Source organism: Scyliorhinus canicula, chromosome 19 (genome assembly GCF_902713615.1).
Source record: "Scyliorhinus canicula chromosome 19, sScyCan1.1, whole genome shotgun sequence".
Classification (NCBI taxonomy): Eukaryota; Metazoa; Chordata; class Chondrichthyes; order Carcharhiniformes; family Scyliorhinidae; genus Scyliorhinus; species Scyliorhinus canicula.
In genome coordinates this window covers 24857215-24880840 of record NC_052164.1, presented here as the reverse complement: position 1 = coordinate 24880840, position 23626 = coordinate 24857215, and the positions used below count along the sequence as shown (strand labels likewise).

Below are 23626 nucleotides of genomic sequence, written 5' to 3'. Positions count from 1 at the left end.
CACACACGGGGAGGACGTGCAGACTCTGCACAGACAGTGACCCAGCCGGGAACCGAACCTGGGACCCTGGAGCTGTGAAGCATTGATGCTAACCACCATGCTACCGTGCTGCCCAGTGGTGGCATAGTGGTACTGTCGCTGGACGAGAAATCCAGAGACCGAGGATAATTATCTGGGGACCCGGGTTTGAATCCAGCATGACAGGTGATGGAATTTTTTTTTTTTTTTATAAATTTAGAGTAGCCAATTATTTTTTTCCAATTAAGGGACAATTTAGCGTGGCCAATCCACCTACCCTGCACATCTTTGGGTTGTGGGGGCGAAACCCACGCGGATACGGGGAGAATGTGTAAACTCCACACGGACAGTGACCCAGGGCCGGGATTGAACCTGGGACCTTGGCGCCGTGAGGCAGCAATGCTAACCACTGCACCACCGTGCTGCCCGTGGTGATGGAATTTAAACTCAATCAAATATCTGGAATTAAAAGGCTTATGATGACCATTGTCTATTGTCGTAAAAACCCATCTGGTTCCCTGTAGGGAAGGAAATCTGTCATCCTTACCTGGTCTGGCCTACATGTGACCCCAGACCCACAGCAATGTGGTTGACTCTTAAATGGCCGAGCGAGTCACTCAGTTGTATTCAACCGCTACGAAAACACCAGAAAAGGAATTAAGCCACCTTTGGCCACCCAGCATTGAGCCAGGCACCAGAAACGACATTGGCACACCGAGCCCTGGCGACCCTGTAAAATCCTCCTTACTAACACCTGAAGTCTTGTGCTGAAGTTGGGAGAGTTGTCTCACAGACTATTTAAGCAACAGTCTGACATGGTCATACTCACCGAATCATACTTTACAAACAGTGTCCCAGGCACAATTATCACCATTCTTGGGTATGTCCTGTCTCACCAGCAGGAATGACCCAGTAAAGGCGGCGGCACAGTGGTATGCAGTCAGGAGGGAGTTGCCCTGGGAGTCCTCAACATTGACTCTAGACCCCATGAAGTCTCGGGGCTTCAGGTTAAAAATGGGCAAGGAAACCTCCTGCTGGTTACCATGTACTGGCTACCATCAGCCGATGAATCAGTACTCCCCTGTGTTGAACACTACTTGGAGGAAGCACTGAGGGTGGCAAGGGCACGGAATGTACTCTGGGTGGGGGACCTCAATGTCCATCATCATGAATGGCTCGGTAGCACCACCACAGACCTAGCTGGCTGGTCCTAAAGGACATAGCTGCTAGACTGGGACTGCAGCAAGTGGTGAGGGAGCCAACAAGAGGGAAAAACATACTTGACCTCATCTTCGCCACCCTGCCTGCTGCAGATGCATCTGTCCATGACAGTATTGGTAGAAGGACCGCATGGTCATTGTGGAGACAAAGTCCTGTCTTCACATTGAGGATTACCCCCCATCATGTTGTGTGGCACTACCACTGCGTTAAATGGGATAGACTTCAAACAGATCTAGCAACTCTAAGACTGGGCATCCAGGAGGCACTGTGGGCCATCAATAGCAGCAGAATTGTATTCAGCCACAATCTGCAACCTCTTGGCCCGGCATATCCCCCACTCTCCAATTACCACCAACCAAGGATCAATACTGGTTCAATGAAGAAGATCAGGGTGGATGCCAGGAGCAACATCAGGTATACCAAAAAATGAGGTGCCAATCTGGTGAAGATACAACACAGGACTACTTGTGTGCCAAACAGCACAAGCAGCAAGTAATAAACAGAGCTAAGCGATTCCACAACAAGCACATCGGATGTAAGCTCTGCACATCCAGCTGTGAATGGTGGTGGACAATTAAACAACTCACTGGAGGAGAAGGCGCCTCAAATATCACCATTCTCAATGATCGAGGGGCCTAGCACATATGTGCAAAAGACAAGGCTGAAGCATTCACAAGAATCTTCAGCCAGAAGTGCCGAGTGGATGATACATTTCAGTCTCCTCCGGAGGTCCCCAGCATCACAGATGTCAGCCTTCAGCCAATACGATTCACTCCATGTGTTATCAAGAAATGGCTGAAGGCACAGGATACTGCAAAGCCTATGGGCCCTGACATATCCCGGCAATAGTACTGAAGCCTTGAGCTCCAGAATTTGCCGCACCCCTAGCCAAGCTTTCCAAGCCAGCTACAACACTGGCATCTACCCGTGATAAATTGGTAAATAGCCCAGGTGTGTCCTGTTCAAAAGAAACAGGACAAATACAATCCAGCCAATTACCGCTCTATCAGTTTACTCTCCATCAATAAAGTGATGGAAGGAGTCATCAACAGTGCTATCAAGCTGCACTTACTCAGCAATAACCTGCTCACGGACACTCAGTTTGGATTCTGCCAGAGTCACGCTGACATCATTACAGCCTTGGTTCAAACATAGACAACGGAGCTGAATGCCAGAAGTGAGGTGAGAGTGACTGCCCTTGACATCAAGGCAGCATTTAACCGACTATGGCATCAAGGAGCCCTAGCTAAACTAGAATCAATGGGAATCAGGGGGAAACCTCCGCTGGTTAGAGTCATACCTGGCACAAAGGAAGATGGTTGTGGTGGTTGGAGGTCAATCATCTCAGCTCCAGGACATCACTGCAGGTGTTCCTCAGGGTAGTATCCTAGGCCCAAACATTCTCAGCTACTTCACTAATTATCTCCCATCATAAGGTCAGAAGTGGGGATGTTTGCAGATGACTGCGCAGTGTTCAGCACCATTTGCGACTCGTCAGATAATGAAGCAGTCCATGTCCAAATGCAGCAGGACTTGAACAATATCTAGACTTGGGCTGACAAGTGGCAAATTACATTTGCGCCACACAAGTGCCAGGCAATGACCATTTCCTACAAAAGAGGATGTAACCAAGGCCCCTTACGTTCAATGGCATTACCATCACTGAATCCCCCTCAAATCCTGCACCAAGCTCATGGTCTACAGAGCTGCCGTAGTCCCCGCCATCCTGTATGCATCAGGAATATGGACAATGTACAGCACACACCTCAAGTCCTTGGAGAGATTTCACCAACGTCGCCTCCGCAAAATTCTGCAAATCCAATGGCAGGATAGGCGTACCAATGTGAGCATCCTCTCTCAGGCCAATTCCCAGTATCGAGGCACGTAATCATGTTCGACCAGCTGCAATGGGTGGGTCACATTGCCCGCATGCCCGACACAAGACTCCCAAAACAAAGGCTCTACTTCGATCTCCGTAGTGGCAAGCGATCACTAGGAGGGTAGAGGAAACATTTCAAGGACACACAAAGCCTTCCTAAATAAATCAACATACCCATTGACATGTGGGAAACACTTGCCTTAGAACGCACAAACTGGAGAGGAAGCATCTGCGAAGGTGCCAATCACCTTGAGCGTCATAGGGTGGAGCACGCCGAGGCCAGGCTAAACAGTGGAAAGAGAGCGAAGGATCCAGAGCGTCCCACCCACCCACCTCATCACACCTTCCAAACCTGTGGCAGAGTCTGTGGATCCAGGATTGGACTATTCAGCTACCACAGAACCCACCACCTCGGAGTGGAAGTGAGTCATCCTCGACCCCGAGAGACTGCCCAAGAAGAAAAAAACATTTGTTCAACTCATTTTATTCTCCAGCTGTAGAGAGCAATAAAATGTCAGGTGTAGATTTAAAATTTGCACACTGGATTTTTATTAAGGGTCTCCTTTGCTGTCAGAATGCTGAAGTATGCAGCTAACTCAGTGAGTTACTTCAGTGTTGTAGGACTGAATATCCTACCTTTACATAACATCTGTTGGACTCATTTTCTTTCTTCTGTTTCTGACTATTTAGCCCATTCTGAGATAAATGTTCAGCTATATTCGTAATAAACAAGGGTGTCATTACTCGGCTGTATCTCCGGCAATGGGTAGTCAATCCTTTAAATTAATGTTGCATAGTTTTTGATGGATCATGTGTCCTGAATGAATGAAATAGATACCAATAGATACTTAGACAACATGAAGTAACATAAATAATGGATAATTCTCTCTTGTTCAAGTTTCCTCATAATTGAAAATCTCTCAATCTATTGTTGGTATCAAGAGCATTAAGGTTTGCTCGTCTTTACAGGTGTATGTGGTGATGGAGTACAGGATATTCCTGCAGGCTTCAAGACTTGAAGTCAGGACCAAATGGAGGTCCTGGTCCCTCGCTTGCTGGGATCCAGACAAGGGAAAGCTACTGAGACAGGTTGGCACAGGAAGGTGTCTGAGAATGGAGGGACCCTTGACAGGTGAAAACTATGAAAACATTTTTAGTAGAGCCAAGCCAAGCAGGTTCAATAGGTTTGTGTCAAACAGCAATATTCACTGGATGTAAAGCTGTGTTGATTGACATTCAGCAATGCAACATATTTTCTTTCAGAAAATAGTTTTCGACATGGTATATAAATGAGAGTCTTTGTACGTATTCTTCCCCTCGTTAACTTCTCAAGGACCAATACAGTTCGCAAACACGACGGCAATGCAGAGTTCCCTTGGTTTTTTCTTACAATTTTTTTCGTCTCTCATTTCTACTCTCTTCTGATCCACTCTCTTTATCTTTTTGTGTCTAATTTGACTTTCATCCACTGTTTCCTTCTCAGTCATTCATTCTGTTTCTTTCTTTATCCTTAAATTTAATTGTCTGAGGACGTGGACCATTGGGCATAAAGTTCACGAGATCCCAGATGTGATGTTGACATTGCTGTGCCATTGTTAATCTGCATTTCCTGCAATTTACTGCACAGCGCAGACATGATGGGCCAAAGGGCCTCTTCCTGTGCTGTAATGGGCCACGGGGAGGTGGTGGTTTAGTGGCATTGTCGCAAGACTAGTAATACAGAATCCCAGAGTCCCAGAGTCATGCTCTCGGGACCCAGGTTCGAATCCCACCAGACAGGTGGTGGAATCTAAACTCAATAAAATATCTGGAACTAAAACTCTAATGATGAATCGATTGTCCTAAAAAATCAATCTGGTTCACTAATGCCTCTTTAGGGAAGGAAATCTGCCATCTTTTACCTGGTCTGGCCTACATGTGACTCCAGACTGACAGCAATGTGGTTGACTCTTAAATGGCCTAGCAATCCATTCATTTGCATTCAATAAAAAGACGAAAAATAAATGAACCTGGACGATCCACGGGCATTCGCCCGGGCACCAGAAAAGATAACGGCAAACCCTACCAACCCTGCAAAGTCCTCCTTACTAACATCTGGGCTTCTGCCAAAGTTGGGACAGCTGTCTCACAGATTAACCTGACACGGTCATACTCACAGAATCATACCCACAGACAATGTCCAAGACACCACTATCACCTCTGTCCTGCCTCACCAGCAAGACAGACCCAGCAGAGGTGGTGACACAGTGGATACAGTCGGGAGGGAGTCATCAACATTGACTCTGGACCCTATGACGTCTCATAGCCTCAGGTTCAACATGGACAATAAAACCTCCTGCTGATCACCACACACCATCTGCAGATGAATCAGTACTCCTCCATGTTGAACACCACTTAGGTTGGGGGACTTCAATGTCCATCACCGAGACTGACTTGGTAGTACCACCACAGGGTCCTAAAGGACATAGCTGCTGGACTGGAACGGCAGCAGGTGGTGAGGGAACCAGCAAGAAAGAAACACATACTTGACCTCATCCTCACCAACCTGCCTGCTGCAGATGTATCTGTCCATGACAGTATCGGTAGGAGTGACCACCTCACAGTCTTTGTGGAAACCAAGTCCCGCCTTCACATTGAGGATACCCTCCATTGTGTTGTGTGGCACTACCACCGTGCTAAATGGGATAGACTTCGAACAGATCTAGCAGCTCAGGACTGGGCATCCATGAGCCGCTGTGAGCCATCAGCAACAGCAGAATTGTATTCAACCACAATCTGAAACCTCATGGCCTGGCAAATCCCCCACTCTACCATTACCGCCAAGCCAGGGGATCAACCATGATTCACTGATGAGTGCAGGATAGCATGCCACAAGCAACACCAGTCATAACTAAAAATCAGGTGTCTACCTGGCGAAGCTACAACACCGGACTAGCCAAGCAGCATATGTAGCAAGTAATAGACTAAGCAATTTCACAACGAACGCATCAGATCTAAACTCTGCAGTGCAGCCATGAATGATAGCGGACAATTAAAAAAGTTACTGAAGGAGGAGTGATAGAAATTGACTATTCTAGTCGGATGTAAGAGGTTTAAATGAGAACTCATTCAGCGTAACTATAGCTGGAGACACATTAAGGGTTAATCCAGATCATACACTTTAGTTTTCTTTCATTAAAACTAGACTTTAACATTTGCAAACAGCTAGATGTCAACTAGCCAAAGGGTTTCATTGTAATATAAAAATACAGCTGCTTTCCCAAGCCTGGACAGTCCCGTTTCCATAGTAACACACAGTCTAAGGTCATAATGCCCTGAAAACGATGCAGGTGTCTATAAATCAGAAAATTGGCAAGTGATAGTATGAGACATTCACACCGACTTATTTAAATACATATCTCTCTCAAAATTGACAGACAGACACTTTGGTCAAATTGAGTGAATTATGAATTAGGTAAAACCAATCAGAGATGAAAAGAAGGCGAGACTTTAAGATAATAAAGAAAAATCCATTCCGAAATCAATCTAACTTCTTTCTGAAACCTATGTCTTTGCTGCTTGCTTTTGCTAAATCGTCATTTTCCTTTTGTTTAAATCAATCACTAATTTTGTACTGTGTATCATGATTTGAAGAAATTATCCCGATCTGTAATTGTCTTTTAAACTCAGCACTGTATTCGCTAAAAACAATCAATCTGACCTAAGTTTGTATTGTAACCAAAAGTTTACCAGTAGACACTAAAGCTGACAAATAAAGTTCAACAAAACTTTGCCAAAAAGCACAGCCTGGAATCTCTGTTATTTGGGAACTAAGAAGGGATAACGCATATCCAGCGTTCTGAATAGACACATAGATCCATCAAGGATGCTCCACAAATATCCCCATCAATGATGGAGGAACCTAGCCCATATGTGCAAAAGTCAAGGTTGAGGCATTTGTAACATTCTTCAGCCAGAAGTGCCAAGTGAATGATCCATTTTGGTCTCCTCTGGAGGTCCCCAGCATCACAGATGGCAGTCTTCAGCCAATTCGATTCACTCCACGTGATATAACGAAACGGCAGAAGGCACTGGATAATTCAAAGGCCTTGATAATATTCCAGCAAAGTACTGAAGACTTGTGCTCCAGATCTTGCCGCACACCTCATCAAGCTGTTCCAGTTATAATACTGACATCTACCCGGCAGTGTGGATAATTGCCCAGGTGTGCCCTGTACAGTCTACACAATCTGGACTAATCCAACCCAGCCAATTACCACCCTATCAGTCTACTCTCCAACATCAGCAAAGTGATGGAAGGAGTCATCAACAGTGTTACCAAGCAGCACTTACTCAGTAATAAGCTGCACACGGACACTCAGTTTGGGTTCCGCCGGAGTCACACAACTCATTACAGCCTTGGTTCAAACATGAACAAAAGAGCTGAACTCCAGACGTGAGGTGAGAGTGACTGCCCCTGACAAGGCAGCATTTGACCAATTGTGACATCACAGAGCCCTATCTAAACTGGAGTCAATGGAAATCAGGTAGAAAACTCTCTGCTGCTTGGAGTCCTACCTGGCACATAGGAAGGTGGGTGTGGTGGTTGGAGGTCAATCATCTCAACTGGATATCACTGCAGGAGTTCCTCGGGCTCAACCTGCTTCATCAATGACCTAGGGTCAGAAGTGGGAATGTTTTCTAATGACTGCACAATGTTCAGCACAATTCGCGACTCCTCAGATAACGAAGCAGTCAATGTTGAGATGCAGTAGGACAGTGACGATATCCAGGCTTGGGTTGACAAGTGGCAAGTTATATTCACACCAAACAAGTGCCAGGCAATGACCATTTTCTACAAGAGAGGATCTAACCACCCCTCCCTTGACATTCAATGGCATTACTATCACTGAATCCCCCACAATCAACATCCTGGGGGCTACCATTGACTAGAAACTGAACTGGACTAGCCATATTAATACTGTGGCTGCCAGGGCAGGTCAAAGTCCAGAAATCCTATGGCGGTTAACTCACCTCCTGACCCCCGAACCCTGTCCACCATTGTGGTGCTACCAATTGCACACGAAAGACTCGATGAGGTACAAGAGAGGCTTTATTACAGTGAGATGCTATTCCTCTGGCTGCAGCTGTAGAATGGCATCTCAGGGAAACTCATGCAGATTTATACGGCTCCCTGGGGGCGGAGCTAGTCGGCAGGGGCTTACCAGCAAACCTGTAATACAGGTACTGTCATACATCTACTAATGCAAGCACACATATATATATACAGTGGTAGAGATCACCACATTCACCTCCTGTAAAAAATGAGTCCGGCGGGGGTGACGTGAAACTGTAATACATAAAAGTGATATAATTACAGAGGTGGGGGAAAAAAAGGAATCAAGAGTCCATCGGGCATCCCTGTGCCCGTCACAGGTTGAGTCGGACCGGCTGTCGGACGTTCCGTTGCGAGTGACGCAGCAGTGGTGGAGACGTCTGCACAGGCAGTGTCGGCAACGACGGCGTAGGTGCTGGCGGTGTTGGTGCTGGCCAGTGGCGGGATGACTCTGGGAGCGAGCCGAAGTCTTCCATGTCCTCTAGTGTGGGCAGGAGAATGAGGGATGGACCCGGTGGTGCTGAATTCGGGGGCGCCGGGCATAAAGAGTGTGGCGCGTGGGTAGGGAGGGGTGTGGGCATGGGATCGGCATCCGTGGGAGCCAGGTCCCTGAGCGAGACTGTATCCTGGTGGCCGTCGGGGAACTCCACGTAGGCATATTGCGGGTTCGCGTGGAGCAGGCGTACCATGTCCACCAGAGGGTCTGCCTTGTGGAGCCTGACATGCCTACGAAGAAGGACTGGGCCTGGAGCAGCGAGCCAAGTCTGGAGCGACACCCCGGATGTAGAATTCCTAGGGAAGGCGAAAACACGTTCATGGGGTGTATTGTTAGTCGCGGTGCACAGCAATGATCGAATGGAATGGAGCGCGTCAGGGAGGACCTGCTGTCAGCGAGCGGCTGGGAGGCTCCTGGGCCGTAGGGCCAGCTGGACAGCCCTCCACACCGTCCCGTTCTCCCTCTCCACCTGCCCGTTTCCCCGGGGGTTGTAGCTGGTCGTCCTGCTGGAGGCGATACCCCTGCTGAGCAGGAACTGACGCAGCTCATTACTCATGAACGAGGATCCCCTGTCACTGTGGATGTAGTCGGGGAAACCGAACAGAGCGAATATGGAATAAAGGGCCTTGATGACGGTGGTAGACGTCATATCCGGGCATGGGATGGCGAAGGGGAACCTAGAGAATTCATCGACCACACGAAGGATGTAGGTGTTGCGGTCGGTGGAGGAGAGGGGCCCTTTGAAATCCACACTGAGGCGTTCAAAGGGGCGGAACGCTTTCACCAGGCGCGCACGGTCTGGCCGGTAAAAGTGCGGCTTGCACTCGGCACAGACCTGGCAGTCTCTGGTGACTGTCCGTACTTCCTCGACGGAGTAGGGCAGATTGTGGGCTTTGACCAGATGGTACAACCGAGTGACCCCCGGATGGCAAAGACTCAGCACGGAGCAGGTACACTTCTGCGCTGGCACATGTACCTCGGGAGAGGGCGTCTGGGGGCTCGTTGAGCTTGCCGGGGCGATACAAGATCTCGTAATTATAGGTGGAGAGCTCGATTCTCCACCGCAAGATTTTGTCGTTCTTGATCTTGCCCCGCTGCGTGTTGTTAAACATGAAGGCTACCAACCGTTGGTCAGTGAGGAAAGTGAATCCCCTGCCGGCAAGGTAATGCCTCCAGTGCCGCACCGCTTCAACGATTGCCCGGGCCTCCTTTTCAACAGACGAATGTCGAATTTCGGAGGCATGGAGGGTGCGGGAAAAGAATGCCACGGGTCTGCCTGCCTTGTTACGAGTGGCGGCAAGGGCGACATCTGAAGCGTTGCTCTCTACTTGGAAGGGCAGTGTCTCGTCTACTGCGTGCATCCCGGCCTTGGCTATGTCCGAGCGAATACGAGCGAAGGTCTGTTGTGCCTCGGCCGTGAGGGGAAATTTTGTGGACTGGATTAGTGGGCGGGCATTGTCCGCGTATTGTGGGATCCACTGGACGTAGTAAGAAAAGAACCCCAGGCAGCGTTTGAGAACCTTGGGGCAGTGGGGAAGGGAAGATCCATGAGGGGGCACATGCAGTCGGGATCGGGCCCCAGTAGTCCGTTCTGGACTACGTAGCCGAGGATGGCTGAGCGGTCTGTGCGGAACACGCACTTCTCCTTGTTATACGTGAGGTTGAGGAGAGATGCGGTGTGGAGAAATTTAGCAAGGTTGGCGTCGTGGTCCTGCTGGTCATGGCCGCAGATGGTGACATTGTCTGAGTACGGAAACGTGGCCCGCAGTCCGTACCGGTCGACCTTTCGGTCCATTTCTCGCTGAAAAACTGAGACTCCGTTAGTGACGCCGAAGGGAACCCTTGGAAATTGATACAGTCGACCGTCCGCCTTGAAGGCAGTGTAGGGACGGTCCGATTTACAGATGGGAAGCTGGTGGTAGGCGGACTTCAGGTCAATTGTCGTGAAGACCCGGTACTGTGCAATCTGATTGACCATATCAGATATGCGAAGGAGGGGGTACGCGTCGAGCTGCATGTACCGCTTGATGGTCTGGCTGTAGTCCATGACCATCCTGTGTTTCTCCCCAGTTTTAACCACCACCACTTGAGCTCTCCAGGGACTGTTGCTGGCCTCGATAATACCCTCCCGAAGCAGCCGCTGGACCTCGGACCTGATGAAGGTCTTGTCCTGGGTGCTGTACCGTCTGCTCCTGATGGCGATGGGCTTGCAATCTGCAGTCAGATTGGCAAAGAGGGAGGGAGGGTCAACCTTGAGGGTCATGAGGCCGCAAACGGTGAGGGGAGGTAGGGGTCCGCCGAATTTGAGGGTGAGGCTCTGGAGATTACATTGGAAGTCCAGGCCCAGTAAAAGTGTCGCACAGAGGTTGTGGTGAATGTACAGGTGGAAACGGTTAAATTCAATGCCCTGTATGGTGAGTTTAACCAGACAGAAGCCCCGGATTGGGACAGAGTGGGATCCGGAGGCCAGGGAGATCCGCTGGTTGGTGGGATGGACCGCGAGGGAGCAGCGCCTTACCGTGTCCGGATGGATGAAACTGCCTGTGCTCCCGGAGTCAATGAGGCAGGAAGTCGCGTGGCCGTTAACAAGCACCGTCGTAGAAGCGGTAGCCAGGTTGCGAGGACGGGATTGGTCGAGCATCATGGAGGGCGTGTAGCAGGCGAATGACCGAAGAGTCCGACGAGTCCGATGAGTAGCGGCAGCGACCCGGGTCCCGTGGTCCAGTTCCGAGGGGAGGACAAAATGGCGACGTCTGGAGTACCTGCGGGGAAGGAAGATGGCGGTGCCCACTGATCACACGTGGCCCCGGGGCCGTTGGATGGCAGGGCCTATTGCGCGATCGGCTGCGGGGAAGGGGGAGTTCGGGCGCGATAGCGGCAACTGCGCGGGACTGACACACCGCTGCATAGTGGCCTTTCTTGCGACAAGACTTGCAGGTCGCGGTGCAGGCCGGGCAGCGCTGACGGGGGTGCTTCTGCTGACCGCAGAAGTAGCAGCGGGGACCCCCAGGATGCGTGGTGCAGCGAGCAGCGCAGGCATACTGCGCGGGAACGGCCCCAGTCAGGGGGGTCGGTTGCGGGGTCCACGGGGTAGGATGGGTGGGCCGGGCGGCTGGAGGGGTAGGATTGCAAATTATGGGTAGCGGCCGTCATTGAGAGCGCTAAGGTCTTTGTTGCCGCAAGATCGAGAGCAGCCCCTTCCACCAGTTGTTGCCCCTTCCAGCAGTTGTTGCCGGATGGGGTCCGATGCAATACCCGTTACAAATGCATCCCGCATGAGTAGATTCGAATGTTCCGCGGCCATGACGGCCTGGCAGTCGCAGTCCCGTACTAGAGGGATAAGGGCACGCCAGAAGTCCTCAATCGACTCACCCGGTTGTTGAACGCGAGTGGAGAGTACATGTCTCGCAAACAGAGTGTTCGACGATTGAGCGTAATTCTCTTTGAGCAGTTCCATGGCCCGGGCGTAGGTAGGTGTGTCCCGAATCAGCAGGAACACGCTGGAGCTCAGTCTAGAGTAAAGGAGTTGTACCTTCTGAGCCTCCGATGGTTCAGTGTCCGCTGAGGAGATGTAGGCCTCGAAAACAGCCAGCCAGTGGTTAAAGTTTTTCCTGGCGTGTGGCGACTGCGGATCCAGCTGCAGGCGATCAGGCTTCATTCTGATGTCCATGGTGTTGGAAAATATCACTGTAATAAATTGTGGCGCTAACAATTGCACACGAAAGACTCGATGAGGTACAAGAGAGGCTTTATTACAGAGAGATGCTATTCCTCTGGCTGCAGCTGTAGAATGGCATCTCAGGGAAACTCACGCAGATTTATACAGCTCCCTTGGGGCGGAGCTAGCCGGCAGGGGCTTACCAGCAAACCTGTAATACAGGTACTGTCATACATCCCCTAATGCAAGCACACACATATATACAGTGATAGAGATCACCACAACCATATACAAGTCAGGAGCGTAATGGAATATTCTCCACTTGCCTGGATGAGCGCAGCTCCAACACACTCAAGAAACCCGGCACCATCCAGGACAAAGCAGCCCACTTGATTGCTCCTCCTCCCTCCACCACCGACGAACAGTGGCAGCCTGTGCACATCTACAAGCACTGCAGGAACTCACCAAGGTTCTTTAGGCAGCATCTTCCAAACCCATAACCACTACCGTCTTGAAGGGCAAGAGCAGCAGATACCTGAGAACTCCACCATCTGGAGGTCCCCCTCAAAGTCACCACCCTGACTTGGCAATATATCACCGTTCCTTCACTATCACTGGGGCTAAATCCTGGAACTCCCTCCCTAAGAGCACAGTGGGTATACCTACACCCCAGGGACTTCAGCTGTTCAAGAAGCAACTCACCACCACCTTCTGAAGACAACTAGGGATGAGCACTGAATGCTGACATAACCAGCGACGTCCACATCCCATAAATGAATTTTTTAAAACTATGACTATGTATAGTATGATATGAAGGGTGAGGAACACAGTCAAGTTACTCACCTCAATACACGTAACAACCAGTCAAATCCAATTTCAGCAATTTCTTAGATCCATAAATTCCAGAATAAGTTGAGTGTCAAAGTCAGCTTGAGACGTGGACAACGATAGTGACATTTCCTTTTATAGATTTGGAGTACCAATTATTTTTTTACAATTAAGGGGCAATTTAGTGTGGACAATCGTCTAACCTGCACATCTTTGGGTTGGGGGGGTGAAACCCACGCAGACACGGGAAGTATGTGCAAACTCCACCCAGAGAGTGACCCTGGGCCGGGATCCAACCCGGGTCCTCAGTGCCATAGGCAGCAGTGCTAACCACTGCACCACCGTGCCGCCCAACGATTGTGACATGACAGGAAATAGATGCTAAACTTGGGTACAGTTGAAACATTAGCCATTTAATCACTGTTGATTACAACCTGATATCAACAACAAAATAAGGCGAAATACAGTCAATTACAAAGTAGAACTTACAATAGTTGAGGAAAACTTCATAACCAATGTAGGGTCAAAATTATTGTTAGCAATTGTTCATATGAGTACTTAAGACATTGTTTTAAAAGAAGCATTGATTGTTTACATCTTAGATGAGTTAACACCCCTGAGCGAAACAGAATTTTAGAAAGTGTGAAATGTTCTTATGATGGCATCACCAACAATAATTTCAACTCTTGTTTATGTTGGAATGGTTCATTAAGCATAATTGGAGTGTTTATTACTTTACTGCTGCTATGCTTTTTAATTGGTATGGTTTGAATTTAGAATTTAATTTCAAATGTCAAATGGAGATCAGTTTCAACTCAGTGCATTACACAACTCCTTTTAATTTTCTAATATCGAGACCTGGAGGACGAATGCATTAGTTGGTATTAGCAAGGATGTATCAAGATTATGTTTCAATTTGATGGAAGTAGGAAAACAATCTGTTTATAGCTGTCTGGGGAAACCTTGTGATCATGCATAATGCTAAATGGATTCAAATTTCCTGATGTGCCCAGGTTCAATTGGTATTTGATTTCATGCTGTGCTGAATATAAAAATAGATCTTTTAAGAAAGGAATTGGTTTTTGTCATTGACTAAGAGCCAAGGTTAAGAATTTTGCCCAATGTAATTGTTTATGCTGGATCTTCTTTACCGCCATTTATTTATTGTCCCTACCAGGTTTATCTGTCCTTTCTTAATCCAAACTCTTCTCTCTGGATTCCAACTTGATTATATGACTTCTTTATTTGACAGCTGGAATCTGCTGGATTTTCTTTTGAACCCAAGATGTTCCATTTACTGTCAATTTTGTGATCTTGTGTCATTTTGAGTGTTGGCCAGCTGATTACCTGTGTGTTCAGTCCCCCTGAATGTGAAGTGGATGCAATGTACAAAACTTTTGCTATTTAATTGATTTGCAATTAAACCTGGTTCTATGAGAAGATATCGGCATGATACTTGAAAGCTTGGAAGTGTCAAAACCAAATCTATTGTATAGATTTTGGTTTCTTCAATATTATTTCTGCAAATGTCTCAATAATTTGCAAGTTGAGTTTTCAGTTTTTTTCCCCACCCTAATTAAGATGTTCTGTATTGTAACTTTTAGAATACTAGTTAAGTAAAATCGCCATAGTCCCCAATGACCAGAGGCTGCTTTCCTCTTTTGAGGGGGAGAGCTGACTGGTGGTGATTTAACCTGAGGACCACCACATCTCAGGTGCCTTCATGAATAACCTCAACCGGTACGGGAATTGAACCCACGCTGCTGGCCTCGCTTTGCATCATGAACCAGCTGCCTAGCCAACTGAATTTAAATACCTCATCAGCTGAGGTAGGTTTCATGTGAGATTGTTTTCCTGCATCAGTTTGCGGACATTTCTGCGACCAGTGTGTCAAAACTGGACAAAAATTTCTTGCCTAATTTTTCAGATCTTTCCTGTAACTGTACATTGGTAAATGACAATGCTTCTTAGAGAAGGTTCTTTATTATATGGCTGCAACTTGTTAATATTGTGTGATGGCAGCTGTAAAGTGCCTGGCCTTTCAATAATAAATCTCAATTGACGAGAAGTCAGTGTGAAGATAGAATTCTCCAGGTATAACATTTTATATGGTCACAACAGAAGGGCATATTAGCAGAAAGCAGAAGTTCATTGGAAGAAATTTCACATGTGACGGTCTCAGCTTTATAAAGCCATCAGCATTAAAGCAGAACCTTCAGATCAGGAAGAGCATCCACCCTGCAGAGTGGGTAAGTGATAACCCAGGCTGCCATCATATCTGTATTGAGATAGCCAGCTCTAGTTACCTTTGTGTAATCCTTTGCAGTTGTAATATTGACAAGGTGAAAGTAAAATATTGCACGTGCTATAAATCTGAACTAAATACGAAATGCTGGAAAGACACAATGGGTCATCTGTGGAGAGAGCAGATAAGTTTGTGTTTCCGACACAGACCCGGAAAAATAAGAAGCAAAGGTTTATTAACTTAGACTCAAAAGGGAGGAGGAGATATATAATTAATCTGCTGTATTTATTTTTATTGGATGGATGGTTGTTAAACGAAGCATAAGCAAACATTCCATATTGGTCAGAATTGATCTGAAACAGCATGTTACAAGGGGGAATCATATATATTTAAATGAGAGGCTGCTGACAATTTGGATGACTTGTTGAGATTAAAAGCAAAACGTCGATATACATCAAAATCCCCAGTAGCTTTTACCTAATGCAGTGTTTATCTGGATAACAGCCACTGGCACTGCAAGAAAAAATTATAGAGGCGCCTTCAACTTTTGTTCAAAAATGTATAAATGCAAAATGTCATTTACAGAGTACATCTGGAGTTTGAAGAGAGAAATGCCTCACCAAAGATTAATGTTTCAACCTGCCCCTTTTCTTTTAAAAGCTGTTGGCTGCACAAAATCGCGTGATGGCTAGTCAAAAGTTCACATTGCAGAGGGTTTTTCCTTATCAGTACCATTCTGTTTCTGGAAATTGTCTTGTATGGAAATCAGAGGTTTATCGACAAACAACCTGCAGCACTGGAATGGAGTACATTAATTTTCTTGTTAAGTTCTGAAATTCAAAAACATCAAAGTCGCCATCAACCATGGCTTCATTTTTACCATAGAATTTACAGTGCAGAAGGAGGCCATTCGGCCCATCGAGTCTGCACCAGCTCCTGGAAAGAGCACCCTACCCAAGGTTAACACCTCCACCCTATCCCCATAACCCAGTAACCCCACCCAACACTAAGGGCAATTTTGGACACTAAGGGCAATTTATCATGGCCAATCCACCTAACCTGCACATCTTTGGACCGTGGGAGGAAACCGGAGCACCCGGAGGAAACCCACGCACACACGGGGAGGATGTGCAGACTCCACACAGACAGTGACCCAAGCCGGAATCGAACCTGGGACCCTGGAGCTGTGAAGCGATTGTGCTATCCACAATGCTACCGTGCTGCCCTAAATGATACATTCCTATTACATCTTACTGGTCAAAGATACAGAGCACCCAGACTAGAAATAAAGTGGCCATAATCCCAGATGACCAGAGGCTGCTTTCCCCTTTGAGGTAATTTAACCGGAGGATCACCACACCTCAGGCGAGGGGCAAGGTTGAGAAAATAATGAATAACCTCAGCTGGTTACAGGAATTGAACCCATGCTGATGGCATCACTCTGCATCACAAAGAACTGTCCAGCCAACTGAGCCAAACTGGCCCCCAATACCCAGACTACAATCACATTATTGTACATCCCCATTGGGATCATTGTATCCATGAGATGTTGTGAAAGGGCTATCCACTTGGACAATTCACCTATCCTTCCCCAACCATTTTGCATTTCCTTTTTCAAATGTTTATCAAAGTCTCAATTTGATGCTGCTATAGAAGCTGCTATTTCTATTGGAATATCCAATGTCTAATACTCGCTGTGTAAGAAAGAAATCTACAAACCATTTGCTTTATTCTTTTAGTGATCTCAAATTTCTATGTTCTAGCTATTGACTCACTAACTGCTGAAAATAGCTTTTGCTGATTTTAATTTATCTAAACATCCCAGGTGGCACGGTGGTGCAGTGGTTAGCACTCCTGCCTCTCGGTGCCGAGGTCCCAGGTTCGATCCTGGGCCCAGGTCACTGTCCATGTGGAGTTTGCACATTCTCCCGTGTCTGCGTGGGTCTTTCCACGTGGGTCTTGTCTTGTGCAGGATAGGTGAATTTGCCATGTTACAGTCCCCCTTAATTGGAAAAAAAAAAATCAAAGCCTCTTTGTTCTATTGAAAAGTGCCTCAGTTTCTTTAGATGCTTCCCATCCCTGGTAGAACTCTGGGAATCACCTCCTGGTCCTTAAAATCTGGGCAGTCCCAAATAAATGTGCCCCAAAACTATACAACATACCGGTAGGGAATAATGATTTGTATAGTGTATTTTTTTATAAAACATTTTATTGAGGTATTTGTGATTTTGTAACAATAACAAAAAAACAGTGTACATACAAATATAAACATAGTGCAAAGGCCGTCTTCCTCCCTCACAGATCCCACCTTTCTTACACACTAATCTAATCTAACCCCCCCCCCCCCGCTGACAGTTAATTTTCCGCAAAGAAGTCGACGAACGGCTACCACCCGGTCCGGACAGACCCTGACGTTCACCCTCTCAGGGTGAACTTGATTTTCCCCAGACAGAGAAAACTAGCCATGTCAGTGAGCCAGGTCTCTGACTTCAGGGGCTTTGAGTCCCTCCAAGCTAATAGTATCCGTCTGCGTACTACCAGGGAGGCAAAGGCCAGAACGTCTGCCTCTTTCTCCTCCTGGATTCCCGGATCTTCCGACACTCCAAAAATCGCCAGCTCTGGACTCGGTGCCACCCTTGTTTTTAACACCGTGGACATGACATCTGCAAAACCCCTGCCAGAATCCCCTAGGCTTTGGGCATACCCAGAACATATGAACATGGTTTGTTGGTCCTCCCGCATACCTCGCACACCTGTCTTCTATCCCAAAGAACCTGCTCATCCGGGCCACTGTCAAGTGTGCCCAGTGAACGACCTTAAATTGTATAAGGCTGAACCTGGAGCATGATGTGGACACGTTGACTCTACTCTAGGGGGCAATATTCAGAGTAGTTGAGGGTCATTGCTGTGGGTTTGTAGTCACACGGGCCAGCCAAGGAGGACACTAGTGAGTCAGACTTTTAAAAAGCTATATATACCGCATTCATTACCCAGACCAGTTTTCAATTTCAGAGTTATTAATTAATTGAATTTACATTTGAACCTGTGTCTGGGCCTTCGGTTTGAAGTCCATCTAACCCCTTTTAAGAAATGTATTGTTTTACTCACTGTTACAGTGGCCCTCGGGGACAAAGCTGGGAGTGGACATCCCTCCCCCTCCCCAGTGATGATGAAGCGGTCAAAAGGGTGACAGAGCCATCCTGTCACCAGTTAAAAGACAGGCTACTGCCACATGAAGAAGACAAAAAGATGAAAGTCACACAAGCTCGATGATAAAAGCAAATGACTGTGGATGCTGGAATCTGAAATATAAACGGAAAATACTGGGCAATCTCAGCAGGTCTGACAGCATCTGTGGAGAGAGAAGGGAGTCAACGTCTGCATGACCCAACCTCAGTGATTCAATCATTTTGCAAGACTTGGTCAAGGTGATTCGATGGGAAAAGCAAGTTGCCATCAATGTATATCCGAGGTGGGCTTTCTAAACCTTTAGCCACCTTGGTTTGACATTTATCCCCCGTCTCCTAAATTTGTATTGTCCTGGGCGATTGGTCTGCTGAACAGTGAGGACAGGATGCACCCAGTGGTTCTCAGTTGCCTCGGGGTGTTGGTCAGCGTGCTGAAGACGAATGGGCTCAAAATGTGTCCCCACCGTTGCTCCTGCTTCGATTCCTCCCACTTCGTGGACTGCAAAGGTCGCTCCTTGGCCCACATCCCCAGGGACGTCCCGCACGGCACTTGGATGCTGGATTTCAGGCTCAACAACCTGAGCGAGATCCCCGCCACTGCCTTCGGGGGGCTGTGGTCCATGAGGATCGTCCTGCTGGCCTGCAACCGGGTGCAGCGCATCCACCCGGGGGCTTTCGGCTCCTTGCCCTTCCTGGAGAAGCTGGACCTGGGCGGGAACCGCGTCGGGCAGCTGCCGGCCGATTTCTCGGACGGCCTGCAGCGCTTGCTGGAGCTGAGGCTGTCCGACAACCGCCTGGAGCACCTGCAGCGCAGCAGCATGACGCACCTGGAGAGCCTGGAGAAACTGGACCTGAGCGCCAACAGGATCGTCTCCATGGAGACGGGGGTTTTCAGAGGCCTGTACAAACTCCGCCACCTGCTCCTCCAGAGCAACCGGCTGCAGGTGGTCGAGGCGGGCTTCTTCCTCATGCTTCAGGGTCTGGAGGCCCTGCACCTGGAAGACAACAACATTACCGCCATCCAGGCCGAGGCCTTCGCCTCCCTGCGCAGCCTGAGCCTGCTGGGCCTGAGCGGCAACCGCCTGGGCCACATCAACTTCAAGACCTTCCTGAGTATCCAGACGCAGGGCACCCACCTTCTGCTCGCCGACAACCGCTGGACGTGCGACTGTGACCTCCAGAGGGTGTTCGGCAAGATCCTGAGTGTCCGCCACCTGCACGTGGACGACTACGGCAACATCAGCTGCTCGGCCCCCGGGCAGCTGAGCGGGTACCTGCTGGTGGCCGTCGACTCGCAGCTGTGCATCGCCGAGACCGCCACTGTGCTGGTGATAACCGGCACCGTGCTGGTCACCGTCATCGCGGCCATCGTCATGGCCGAGAGGAACCGAAAGAAGAACACCAACAAGAGCTGGAATGACAGCGAGGGGCCCTTCGACTCCCAGGAGAAGTGACCTTCAAGGGGGAAGAAACAGACTGGTTGTGGTGAACCACTGTTATTGTAGTTCCATTGTTCTTGCATTGCTCTCCGCCCCACTGGGTGTTATATATAGTTGACTGATCTGTAGCCCTGTCTCCAGTCTGGGTTCAGCAGCCGACAGGCTACATCTTAGAGTATTAAAACCATTACTTCGTTTTCTACAACTTGCCTCGTGTGTAATTGATGGTGCATCAATTTAATACTCTAAGATGTAGCTTGTCGGCTGCTGAACCCAGACTGGAGACAGGGCTACAGATCAGTCAACTATATATAACACCCAGTGGGGTGGAGCCACGGAAGAACAACAATATATAACACAGTGAGTAACAATGGAACAAACAGTAGCAGAGAATATATACAGCGCTGTGGGTAAGAGCGGAACAACAGTGGAACTACGATAACAGTGGTATACCACACTGGTATTGTTTCATTCAGAAGTCTGTTGACCATTGCCAAATAGCTATCACATTGACTTAATGTATGGTCCCATGAGGGATAAATGTGCAAGGAAATGCTCATGATAAGTTGGGGTCACCACTTTCTGAGAAGTTAACCACCTAGACATTGTTCACCTGTTTGTGTTTCATCTTTATGACCTGATGGAATTAAGACAAATATTCATGAACCATTGGGGTAAGGGTTAGGTCTGTTTTGTTTAACCTTCTCAAGGAAAACATGGTGGCGCCCTGCTGCCTCACGGCGCCGGGGTCCCAGGTTCGATCCCGGCCCTGGATCACTGCCCGTGTGGAGTTTGCACATTCTCCCTGTGTTTGTGTGGGTTTCGCCCCCACAAGCCAAAGATGTGCAGGGTAGGTGGATTGTTGACGATAAATTGCCCTTAATTGGGGGGAAAAAAATGAATTGGGTACTCTAAATTTAAAACCTTCTCAAGAGGACAGAATGTACCTGGAATGAAACTAAATTTCATTCCCCCCCCCCCCCCCCATCCCAAGCTGTCATAGATCCATACTGAGATATGGCAAAGAAGAAGGCCATTTGGCCCATTGAGTCCATGCAACTCTGTAGAATAATAGTCCGATCAGATCCATTCCCCCATGCTCTGTCCATGTAGCTCTCAAGTGCCCATCCTTATGAGATATTGATTGTCCTCTGCTTCCACCATTCCCATGAGCAATGAGTTCCAGGCCATTATCAATTGATGCGTAAAATGTTCTTCTCCACACCTCAACATCACCGTCCCTCATCCCTGCATCTCCTGCCTAAAAGCTGATACAGGTTTGTTTATTTTATTGGCTAAATGTTACTTTTTCTTTTTTTTTTGGACCCATTTTCTTCTTGGTGCTCTCCTAAATTTGCATTGACTATGAAAATAGTTTTAAAAATTCTTTCATGGGATGTGGCAGTCACTGTCGAGGCCAGCGCATGTTACCCATCCCTAATTGCCCTTGAACCAATTAGCTTGCTTAGCTATTTCAGAGGACATTTAACAGTCAACCATGTCGCTGCGGGCCTGGAGTCACATGGAGGCCAGACCAGGTAAGGATAGCAGATTTCCTTCTCTACAGGGTATTAGTGAACCAGATTTGTCTGCTGCCATTGGCTATCTCCAGAGAGTGGGCACTGGAGGTAATTGAGTCTCTTAGCTCGGGTAGTGTAGGGAACTTAAAAGGCAACTGAAATACCAAAAACAAAGTTAATGGGCTATATGTGCAAGGCAAAATTATCTGACCACAGTTGTATCAATTTAAGACTAGTAGCTGCTTAGTCAATGTGGGGGAACAATAGTCTTTGAGTTACATTGGGGAAAATTGAGCTCTTTGCAGCTGTGGGTATGAGCATACTCAGAGCTTTGTTCTACAGTACCAATGTGCAAATTCAGCCTAATTTTAGCCACCTCGTTGCTAAGGAAAAAATGATTGCTGGTAAAATTTAGCAACCTTTTTGTAAGGAGATTTCAAATTTACTTTTTGCAACAAGTGTGAAGTTCAAAAAGTAGAAGCCTTCCCCCTTCAGCTGTGCATACCCATTACTAACATTGGCAGGACTGTCACTTCATATGAACCTGTAATACATGTGTCACAGACAGAGTTTATGTATTTAGTTGTTATCTGTGATCAAAGTGTTGCAATGTGTGAGGTTACTGTGTTTTCTTAACTTCAGAGGAGTTTGCCCCAATGAATGCAGCAGCAAGCTTTTGGAGAATTTAAAAATAAAGAAGATTATTTATTTGTATACACTTACCCTGACGGTTTAAACGTAATGCCTTACAGACACTATCTCTCACACACACATACACAAAGATTAGATACAGATGAAGAAAACAACAATATAATCACAATCTGTAATTATTTCAGTCTCTTTTACAGCAGGCCTATAGTTTCTTGGATAAATTGATGTTTAAGCTGTAGTGGAGGTCTTTTAAAAGCAGAGGATTCTTAGTATGCTGTGAGGCTTCTTGCAGTTGAATTGCCAGGATGTCAGCTCTTGCATGGACCTGGAGTTGGGGGGGGGGGGGGGCGAGGGCCGGTTGAGGGGCAAGGAAAGAGTCCTCCCACTTTCAAGATGCAGCTGGTACGTTACCTTGGCTTCATTGTCTTGGAGCTGGTTCATAGGCTTAGATGGTCTTTCTGATGATATCTGTCTCAGAACAGCCGCTGCTGTTATTTTTAAAACCTTGTGACAAAACAAAATTGCCTTGCCCATGTCGCCTGTTACAAGACCAAAGTCTACTTTTCAAATAAGGCGGTGTACTAGGAAACATCCTGTGTATGTTTTTTCACTCTTCAGTTGTCCAAGTTCTTTATGTTTAGATGTGGAGCCATTCCAATACGATGAAAGATCAATGAGATAATTTCATATTCGTCTAGCACCTCCATTATCCATGGTCCTTTCTGTTGATGATGCCTCCTTAACAAAGGAACGTGTGAATTTCATAAATGGTTTGTGATGGACCATGTGTAATTGGGTATTTTCTTGAGTTTCAGAACTGTTTGGAACTGCATACTGCCAAGTCACATGAAATGCTGCCAAGTCACATGATATGCTCCAGTCACCTTAAATGGCATTTGGTGTCCACTTTTAAAATTTAGCTTTAATATTAGTAATACCTTTATGCCTTTACTGGACATGACATGTTTTACTTCAATGCAAAACTGAAACTGGCCTGCATAATTGCTCTATTCAATGACCATTGTTAAATATGATGATGCCGGCGTTGGACTGGGGTGAGCAGAGTAAGAAGTCTTACAACACCAGGTTAAAGACCAACAGGTTTGTTTCAAACACGAGATTTCGGAGCACTGCTCCTTCCTCAGGTGAATGAAGATCATTCACCTGAGGAGGGAGCAGTGCTCCGAAAGCTCGTGTTTGAAACAAACCTGTTGGACTTTAACCTGGTGTTGTAAGACTTCTTACATTGTTAAATATATCAGTTAAAAATCTGAGATGTTTTTGTGTGTTATTTCTTGAAACATTTACCCTCAGTCATTCTTTAAAATCCTAAAATTAGTCTTTTGATGGACATTATTTAAAAGTGAAGTCTAACAATTGAGTTTGAT

At 47.3% G+C, this 23626-nt stretch overlaps 1 protein-coding gene across 1 annotated transcript; it reads left to right on the top strand.

The window, feature by feature from the left end:
- Nucleotides 1-15408: 15408 nt before the first annotated feature.
- On the top strand, nt 15409-23362 carry LOC119954343 (slit homolog 1 protein-like). Its single transcript, XM_038779511.1, has 2 exons — nt 15409-15444; nt 18557-23362. The coding sequence occupies exon 2, from the start codon at nt 19015-19017 to the stop codon at nt 20080-20082; it is 1068 nt and encodes a 355-aa protein (XP_038635439.1). The 5' UTR covers nt 15409-15444; nt 18557-19014; the 3' UTR covers nt 20083-23362.
- Nucleotides 23363-23626: the final 264 nt, after the last annotated feature.